The sequence below is a fragment of the Corvus brachyrhynchos genome, unplaced genomic scaffold (assembly GCF_000691975.1).
Source record: "Corvus brachyrhynchos isolate BGI_N302 unplaced genomic scaffold, ASM69197v1 scaffold369, whole genome shotgun sequence".
In the NCBI taxonomy this organism is placed as follows: domain Eukaryota; kingdom Metazoa; phylum Chordata; class Aves; order Passeriformes; family Corvidae; genus Corvus; species Corvus brachyrhynchos.
Window position 1 is genome coordinate 1,010,957 of NW_008246055.1, and position 10,057 is coordinate 1,021,013.

General features: G+C 39.7%; 2 protein-coding genes across 4 annotated transcripts in view; one reads left to right on the forward strand and one right to left on the reverse strand.

Moving 5' to 3' along the window:
* TMEM204 (transmembrane protein 204) overlaps nucleotides 1-2,056 on the forward strand; it is a 29,695-nt gene extending 27,639 nt beyond the window's left edge. The window contains exon 4 of the mRNA XM_008642385.2: nucleotides 1-2,056. This exon is cut by the window's left edge and continues 37 nt beyond it. Coding sequence (XP_008640607.1) covers nucleotides 1-120 — 120 coding nt within the window. The 3' untranslated portion in view covers nucleotides 121-2,056.
* The window catches only part of IFT140 (intraflagellar transport 140), a 106,704-nt gene that overhangs the window by 43,916 nt on the left and 52,731 nt on the right, over nucleotides 1-10,057 (reverse strand). For 2 of the 3 annotated variants that reach the window (XM_017745687.1, XM_017745688.1), the window contains 6 exons: nucleotides 9,794-9,911; nucleotides 9,229-9,356; nucleotides 6,702-6,849; nucleotides 4,848-4,979; nucleotides 3,690-3,722; nucleotides 2,347-2,543 (listed from right to left, as the gene is read on the reverse strand). In XM_017745687.1, coding sequence (XP_017601176.1) covers nucleotides 2,347-2,543; nucleotides 3,690-3,722; nucleotides 4,848-4,979; nucleotides 6,702-6,849; nucleotides 9,229-9,356; nucleotides 9,794-9,911 — 756 coding nt within the window. The remainder of the gene's footprint in view (nucleotides 1-2,346; nucleotides 2,544-3,689; nucleotides 3,723-4,847; nucleotides 4,980-6,701; nucleotides 6,850-9,228; nucleotides 9,357-9,793; nucleotides 9,912-10,057) is intronic. The other variant, XM_017745689.1, reaches the window with a different exon arrangement.

The window sequence follows — 10,057 nt, forward strand, 5'->3', positions numbered from 1 at the left end:
TGGAACATCCTCCACAGGCGTGAGGACTGCATGGCGCCCCGGGTCATCGTCATCAGCCGCACCCTGACGGCTCGCTTTCGCCGGGGCTTGGAAAATGACTATGTTGAGTCACCATGCTGAAAGAGCACACTTGAAAGGGGAAAAAATCTCCAAAGAGATCTGCATTGGAGTTGTTTTCTATAAATATATGCTATAACTTAAAACTAAGGGTTGAAAGACATCACAATGCTCCCTTGTGTGGGCAGAGGCCCTCGATTACTATTTGGATGGGCTCCATCTATATACATATGTATAAAACACATAATTTTATATATATATATATATATATGTATTCTATTCTATTCTATTCTATTGCCCTCTCGGTCTGCTGTACAGCACAGAATTGTCAGGTTTGCTGCATGGCAGCAGGGTCAGCTGGAAAAGATACCAAGTGTGTGCAATGAGAATACAGGAAAGAGGGAACCAAACACATTTTCTCTGCCTGCATCAAGTTCTCCTGCTCCCTAAAAATAAACCAAAAAGCTATAGGAGACCAGTGACAATAGCTTGGAAGTTAACAGGCAATCTGAGAAAGCAGAAAACTCACTGTAGATTAAGTGATGGGTTTAACAGCTGTCTAAATTTCATGACTTTCTAGTCCTTCTATTCACCTCTCTACAAGGAACGGATTCTCATTAGCTGCAACACCTGCTCCCAGCCCCAGAAGAGACCAGAGAGTAAAAAGCAAAAGCAACTCTAATTATTCTTATGTAAAGAAAGGGATTGCAGAAGAATTAAGTTGCATTTTTTTCAGACATTTCTTTTGTATTCTGAGACACAGGTTTGGTAATGTCCTATGCATAAACAGACATTAAAAATGAGAAGGGTACGCAGCTAGAACAGGCCACGCATGCTGCTGAAAAATCTGTTTCAGTGTTACATTGAGGGCGGATGTCCACAGGAGGGTACCTGAACTCCCTAATAATCAGAGATATGATTAACTTACATTGTTGGGAACTATTATTAGAAAGAGATATTCCAGCCCAAATTGGTTTCTTTTGTCTCCAGCTAGTTACATTTGCTGTGACGTTAGAGTGCTATGGCAGGACACCAGCTCTGCCCAGCAATGCTCAGAGCCACATAACACAGGGAATATTGGAGAATAGAGCTGCCACTCAAGCATCCAGACTGGAAAATAAGACAAATATACAGGACTTCAGGATTCTGAGATTTAAAAACAACCTACCTGATAACTTAATATGGTAATGAAGTGAAAAATTAATACCTTTAGAATTAGGTATAATGTTTATAAGCCTTACCCTGAGAAGCACATGGCCTCACAAAAGTCATATGCACATAATTTTCAGAAAGAAAAACAACACATCAAAAACTATTATGCAGGAATACATGGGATACAGGAACCTGAGGCAATGACAGGTGTGTAAGCACTCTCAAGATGCTGCTCTGAGCAAATTAGTGATAGCTTTGAGGGACCATGAGCTGTGAATGTTACAAATTCCTTAGGACTGTTGTGTTACTCCCAGCTGAGTACACTGCTTTGCTTCTTTGTCACTATTTCCACACTTTGTTAAAATGTGATCATCAAGCTGGCTCTTGAGTTCTGTTCTGCACTCAGTTTGGATGTGATAAGAAACTCAACCCCAACTGCTGCTTGGCACCACGTTCCAAATGAGCAACTCTCCGCAGAGACTGATGCTCTAGAACAACTGCAGTGCTCTAGACTGTCAGGGGAAATACCATAAAGCTGACAAAGAGTTTCTTCTAGCAGTAGGCTTGTAAAAACAAACTAAGATTAGTATTCATCTGCCTGCATTAATTTCTGGGGAAAAAAAAAAGAATTCCAGAAATAATATGCTATGATTAAATGCAAGGGTTTTTTAAACAAAATATTAGAGTATTTAAGAGACGTTATATTATTTCCTCTAATATTGCAATATCCATATTATAATAATGTACATGTGAATTTAAAAATCAGCTATGTGGTCGGTAAATCTGTAACACTCGGTATTGCTGTGATTATTTTCGATGTATAAATAAAATTGTGAATGTGCATTTTCTTCTAGTGACAACATTTTTGCCATTCAGACACAGGATAAGGTTACTGTTTATCAGTAATTCTTTCTCCTTTAGTAAAAAAGAATCCATAATGTTTACAGACAAAGAATGAGCAGAGAATGCACTAAAATGTCTGTGAGACAAAGATGTTTCATCTGGTTAAAAATGAAAGGGAGAATGAAATCAGAGAGGGAAAAGGTAAGGAGAATCTAGGAGGATCTACACTTCACATAAACTTTTAACAAAAGTAAACTGCACCCATGAAGAAATACATACAAATAGTTCTGATACCTTTTTATCAGCTTGATGGATTTGAAGGCCTCATCCATGTCTCCAGCAGTCAGATAGTAGCTGAAGTTCAGCATGGCATCCAGGGTGGTCTTATCACAGTCTCCCAATCCAATGAAATCTCTCATGGGTCTCCTGGCAACCATCTGAGAGACTGTTCCTGAGCCAGATTCGGATGCTCCCTTCTCAGCTTCTCCCAGCTAAAAGGAGAAGGTTGTCATATAGGTATCAAGCAGGTTGAAACTTACTCCTCTGTACATGTAATTAATTACATTATTCCTATCACAGCCCAAGTTTTTTATATCTGCAGGACCATGATCAATAGTGACAATAGTTGCAAAGTTCCAGAACTTCCTAGAAAATGCCACAAAACATGGAATGTCATAGAAGAGATTAACATATTGCAGTGAACAATCACAGCATGTCAGTGATCACTGGAGACTGGTATCATACCACAGAAAGAGGCAACCTCCTTTTATTACAGTCATCATTATTTTATATATATATATATGTATGTATGTATATTAGTAATACTACTACTATAATAGCAACTATTAACTTCCCAGATTTCTGAAGATTTCAGGTAAGCATTCCTCCAAGTTTAGTCTCTTCTCAAACATTAGTCTGCTGTTCTGAAAGTTAACTATACAGAATCAATTCTTTTATCCTTGCCTTCATGAAAATCTTATGAATGCTGAAGCTCAGGTTCAAATCCTTCCCCTTACAACTGGCAGTTCTAAAGCTTCAGGGGTACTTTCACCATTCACTGAAAGGCAGCTCAAAGCAATTCAATCATTATGCAGAAAAACAGTAAAGTCTCAATCCTCAATGTCAAATGATCTGTCTGGAGTGTAACAAGGAAACTTTCCCAAGCCAAGCAAAGGGCAAGATCACCTGAGTCATGAAGGATGCCAAAGTCCATGTACACTCTACCCCAATCACATAGTTACATATGATAACTAAATTTTAAGGTATACAGAAGCCAATAAAAAATAGTATTATATTATAATACAATGGAAGTCCTGGGTACAATAAAAGACAGAAATCAAAAGCGCAAATGTGTCTGACTAGAACTTGAGGGATTTCTGGCACCAGGACAGTAAAAACATTATAGTGAATAAGGAGAAACCCTGGAATGAAACTTGGTCAACAAGGCTTGTTGCATCAACTTGATTTGCTGTATTTAAAGCAGGCTCTGCTCTTATACTAAATTAGGTTTCCCAAATGAATACAAGTGATGTAAAAAGTGACTTAGTCACGAAGAGACAACCACCAACCAAGAAAACAGAAACAAGATAGAGGAGCAGAGGATGAAGGAAGAGGACCAAAGCAATGCAGATACTTACAGGTTTATAGACACATCCCCTCCGAAAACACAACTAATGGCAGCAATAATCCATAGAGAGTCAAAAAAAAAACCAAACCAAAACAAACAAACAAACAAAAAAAAAACACAAACACAGTATCAAAGTAAAATAGCATGAGATATGATGGAAAACTGTTAAAAAGAAAGATTGGAAAATGCAGCATATCACATTTGACCTTTCAATTTAAGGGAAAAAGAAAAGCAAAACACAGTACAACTCTAAAAGCTCAGTCTTCACAGGAAGACTGACAGCAGGCAGTGCTTTGAAGGGGATGAATTGCAAAGTGCTGCTCTGAATCTGAACATAATGAGTAGATACATTCTCCTTGTCTAATAGTGTTCACAAACTACATGAGGATTAGAAGTGTCCTTAATATTAATTTCTTGTAGATTTTACAAAACTAAATACCTTAGTATAATAAATGGGCTGTGTTACACTCCCCCTACAAGACAGGAACAGATAAAATCATCATCCCAAGAGGCACCAGGAAACTCAGGTCAGAGCTTCACCAGAAAACAATTTGTAGGTGAAAGGCTGCAGCTTGCCCAGTATGCATGGAACTGTGCAGGGTATTACTTACCTGAGATGCAAACAATTTTGGATTGAAAATCAAGTTTTAGAAGTTAGAGCCTGCATTCCTGGAACTTGCAGCACCCAGACATTTGTTGATAGTGCAAGATGACTATTCTTGCTCTCTTAGGTATTCTTGGAGATCAAGCTCCATTCCAGCAAGGAAGTGGGATGCTTCTGCCAAGCCAGTACAAAATGTCCTCTCTTATGGCCTACATAAAGCTCACACACACACCCCTCTTGTACTTGCAACAGGCACAGTGACTAGAGAAAGCAGAATTTTTTTCACATCCCTCTTTCAGTTGCATTACCTGGTAATTCCCATTTCTCCTACCCTAGTACATCGCATTCAGTTTGCAATACCCATAAAAAGCTGTCTCATTACAAACTCCACAATTCTGCCAAGTTCATCTGCATCAGAATTATCTTTATGTCATTTCTATGTGATGCATCCCCTGCCATTGGTGTTGCTGTACCTACCCCACACTCAGTTTGGTTTAATTTGACCCCTATACAGTGGGAAGTCTAATTTCTGGGAAGGGAAGGAATTCTTACAGATTACCTCACCTTTTTTGCAAAGTAATAATGTGGCACCTCTATGCCCAAAAGAACCTGGTATGATGAAGGCAATGGAAAGCTGTCCTGCAGCAAAAGGCCATGCTCTTCAGTGCTGAAGAACGATATAATCCAAACATCCATCTGGAAAAGGAAGCAAACCATTGTTTTGTTTTTATGCTGCAATATCCTTCTTTCTTTTTGTTTTTATTTTCCATATTCACTTGGCAGAAGCTTCTCTTGACAATAGTATGACCTATACATTCAAACACACAGCTGCTGGAGAGGGCAGAGCTGCACACTTCCTCCCTACGGTGAGCACCCAGCGCCTTGCTCTGCATTCCAGACTGGTCCTCCTGCACAGGGACCTCCACCTCTGCCTCAGCAACCACCTTCACCATAAAGAGAAAAGCCCCATGCCAGATTGCTGCTCTAGGCATCTTTCTGACAGATCTGGCTCAGGGCAAAGAAACAGAATCACAAAATAAGAGAATCACTGAATGGTTTGAGTCGGAAGGGACCTTATAAACTATCTAGTTCCAACGCCCTGCCAGGGCAGGGACACCTTCCACTAGACCAGGTTGCTCCAAGCCCTGTCCAACATGACCTTGAACACTTCCAGGGATGGGGCAGCCACAACTGTTTTCAACTTTTTTTAAAAAACATTATATTATTCCCATTGTAGGTTCATCACCTCTCTGATTGCTTTGAGTTCCCAGGAAATATATAATCCACTCAAAAATAGTTCCTCTAACAGTTTAAGTATTGACCTGACTCAAGTTAAAATAACATTTATTTCCAGCAGAAGTTAATCAGACTTCTCATTTCCTAAAGCATAAGCAGACAGTAAAAAGCTCTGTTGAATAAGGGGCAAAAAGTAAGTTGCATTCCTTTTGTATCTTTTTTTTCAACTTTATTTAGAAGCCAAATATTTTTAAGTTTTTTACATGAGGAGTACTAGGTTGAATTGTTCTTCTCTTTGCTAGAAGACCCCAGCCAAGCCTTTTGAGACATCACTATCCCACTTCTCCTTTCTACTTTGATCTTCTCACAATTCATCTAAGGTCATTTTAACCAACAAAAGACACAAAGAGCTTTCTATCTCTAATTTGATGAGGTTTAGTTAAAATAAGGCACAAATCCAAAAATTTGAGATTAACATGGATGTTTCAAATCAATGCAATGTTTATACAGGAAAGGCAGTTCTGTACAGACAAAGTGGTAAGGAGCACTACAAGCACAATAGCAGGGGAAGAGGGGAAGAATTGTTGGTGTGATGAAAGAAATCTTTGGTTAGATCATTTCTGATCAATAAAAATTAACTCTTTTTTCTAATGTAAAAAAGACCATAACAGGTAATTTGGGAAGTCACATAAAAATGTGCAATGTCTCTCCAGAAAAGCAGATGATGGGAAGGACTGGGTGGAAGAGCATATTTCTCTGTTCACCTTAACAGTAGTGTCCCTCTTATTCTATCAAGTTAATTCTTGCTGCTATAAGTGGACTCAAGATATAAAATCAGCAATTTTTAAAATTACAAACTTCTAGATTATCAATCCACCCAATAATATCACCTGAAAAATTGTAGTCCAGATACAAGCTTACATTAGGGTCATCCCCAAAATTCTATCACAGCTAAAGAAATCCCCTCTTTTTCTTCTTCACTGTATGCAAGCTGGGCCCAAACCAGAGAGCTGCCATAGAGGGGCTGCCTGACAGACACCAAACACAGGGTTCACTGCTCATTTTTGCACGTAGTAATGTGTACTACCCACTCCTACATCCTTCATGAAGGACAAAGGATTTATTACTTGGACAGGGAGAACTCCATGTAAAACAAGATAAAACAAATAAAAAAGACCATACTGTGCCCTCAGTCTGGTTTTTCTTTTGGTCTGGAGGTTGGAGGCCTGTTTCAGGAATTGCTTCACATACAAAAAGTCTTGGTTCACTCTGGTCCCAGAAATGGCAAGCAGGGATGTGACTGTGCAATTCTGGATACTCCACTACAGACCTACCAAGAGACAAGAAAAAGTGTAGAAAGGGAGACAAAGTAATTCCAGCCCATTCAGTGCATGAGTGTAAATAAAGCTCTGGCCAAGGGATCACTCTCAGGTGATACTCAGTTATTTATACTCTGCATTAAAATATTAACCAGATACATTTTCCTGACTCCTAACATTTTACACGTGGCAACGACACTTTTAGTTTGGTCTGTTACACTGACAATGGTGACAGGACATAAAGCACTTCGGTAGAAAAAGAGTTGGTACTGCCTATAAAAATAGGCACCCAAAATCTGCCTCCCCTGAGATTGCAGGTTCCACAGCAACACTTGAAGATCCTTCAAACAAGGTACCTCAGTGTCTGCTGCTGTAACACAGGGGCTACCTCAGCTCTGTCTCTAAACCATGGAATTGTTAAGATTGGAAGGGCCCTCTAAAATCACCAAGTCCAGCCATGCACCCAGCACCACCACCATGTTCTCCACTAAACCATGTCCCAAAGTGCCACATGCACACATTTTTTGAACACTTCCCAGGATGGTGATTCCACCACTTCCATGGCCAGCCTGTTCCCAATGCCTGACAACTCTCCCTGAAGAAATTTTTTTCCAATACCCAATCTAAACCTTCCCGGGCACAACTTGAGGCCATTTCCACTCATTTTATTGATTATTACCTGGAAGAAGAGACCAACCACCACCTGGCTACTGCATGTCAAGAATTCAGAGGCACCATGGAACAGCACATTAAGCACAAGGACTTCCCCTGCAGCCTTGGGAAAGCCAGTCTCTGACAGCAGTTTAAATAATAACATCTTATTGCCTCCTTTGGGCATTTCAATACTATTTCAGTGCCGGCCATGTCAAGACTCCAGACATACAGAATCACACTATTTTAGCAATGGCTTAGTATTCCTTCTTCTGAAAAACATCAAATTATTTAAAAGAGAAACCAAAGACACCATTAAAGTATTTTCTCAGTTGCTGTCACCACTGAAGGGTGGACTTTGTGGGGAGGATTGGAGTAGGGCTAAAGAGCAAACTGAAAGAGACATTCAAAGAGGTGCAGAAACACCCTAAGTCCTCTCCCTGACATGGAATTCAAAATCAGTAAATTGCAAACTGAAAAACAGAATTTGTGTAAAAAACCTGGGAGTGTTTAGGTTTTGCCTCAGGAAGAGGGAAGGAGAAGCAGAAGAGGTGTAGATTATTATCATTTTCTGCTGAGTTTACTCACTCTAATTTGAAGATCCTTTAAAAGGAAGCACAGGTAAATGGATTATTCACACAGACACTAACACTCAAACAGTGAAACAACATTCCTGGCTTGGGTCGGCCTCTGTTGGGCTACACAAGATACTGCACTAGGAAACAACTTCCTCATTTACCCTTGACTACACTGCTGCATAACTAACCAGGATGTAGGACTCCAAATTTGCATTGGCCTTAGTTTTTGATAAGCTGGGTAGTTTCTTCTGGTTTCCAATTGTAAGGAGAGCAATTCCTTTTTTTTCTTGCTTGTAATACCCATAGAAGATAGCAGCTAAAAAAGCAATCCACCTGTTCCAATGATGGTTTTTCTTCAGAAAAATACAGTCAGAAAAATTATTGTAAAACCACATGGGAATTTGTACCCTAATATTCCACCATATTTTCACAAGCACTCCTACTTCACTGCATTGTACAGCTAGGATTTCTAATTCACTTCCCACAGAACAGTCTGCATGAACAGAAAGGCGTCAGTTCTAAATAGACATCTCATGAGATTTTACCCACACAAACTCAATTTTATTATACTTAAAAAATACATTTTTTCCTACGAGGACCTTCAGAATGTCCTCTTTTCAGTTCCTATTACGTAAACTCTTCAAGGAAGGGGAGCTTTCCAAGATTTTTCTTTATTTAAAGGCGTGGATCCTGATTCCAGTCATGTAATATCTCTGTATAAAAGCCCCTACACCAAATCATCCTCTCCTCAGAGATCTCTTTAGCTAGATGTGGCTTCCAAATTGCTAATAACTCTCCCTGCATTTCTCTTCTATGAATTTGTCCAATATCTCCATGATATCTTCCATATCTTCATCTTCTCTACTTCCTTTGCAAGGAGCTCCTTGGCATGTTGGCTGAAGAACCACCTCCTGCTTATTTTGAGCTTGCTTTCTGGGACCTTCATTTGACACTCCCTAGCTCGTGCTATTGGAATAGACAGGAATGCAACTTGATGGACATACAACTCACCAGTGTTAATTAGTTATTTAGAAATAATTAAATTCATACAAGCTCCTTCACAAGGCAGAGGAATGTCAGAATCAAAGTGTGCTTGTCTCCACAGGGCAGATTTCCATCTTAAATCCACCATTAATGCTTCTTGAAGTAAAAGCTCCTTACTTGCCAATGCCTTGTCCAGCAGAAAGGTTGTCTCTACCATCTCCCTGTTCAGCCTTGAAATCAAAGAGCGTAACTTTGTCCATTTCCACATCATAGAAACAGATCTTGGAATCGATGTTCCCATCTGCCTACAAGAAAGGAAAACAAAGGTTGCTGGAGCATGCAGTCAAGAGGAACAATAGATATGTTTATCCCATCTGCTTCATGCTCTAAGCTTTCTTTGCTGGTAATCACACAAGGTCATTCTTACTAAGAAATACCAGAAGATTCCTGGCTGTTTTTCTATTCCAACAAGTCAGCCTTGGATTTCTTTGAAATGTTACAAAGCAGCTTTTGTAACTAAAATATTCCTTCCTTTTCTGTATTGTTCCCAACACAGTACAAAGCCTTAAGAGACCTTAATTAATTCCGGAACATGACACTTCATTACATGACTCAATACACTGCCCAGGCCAGGTAGGTTTATTTCTGAGAAGTGAATCTTGCGTCCTCAGTAATCTTGAACCACACCAGTCTATGAACCGATGGACAAGTCCCAGACAGTGAGTGAAGAGCTGTGCCTCACCCTGCTGACAAGGATGCTGACTTTGCTGCCATTAGCATTGCACTTCACAGATGCAATGTCTCCGCAGCCAGGGAGCAGCTTGGATAAACTCTTGCTGTTGCAGTGCACTTTTGCCTCTCTGTGAGAAGGAATAAACTTCAATTATATGGTGGCAAGAAACTGGCAATATGCATCAGCCAAAACATTTAGCAAATTATGGATAAGACTTTTAAAAGCAAACTATTTTGACTGCATGACACCACTGCCCCAGACTCCCGCTTCCTC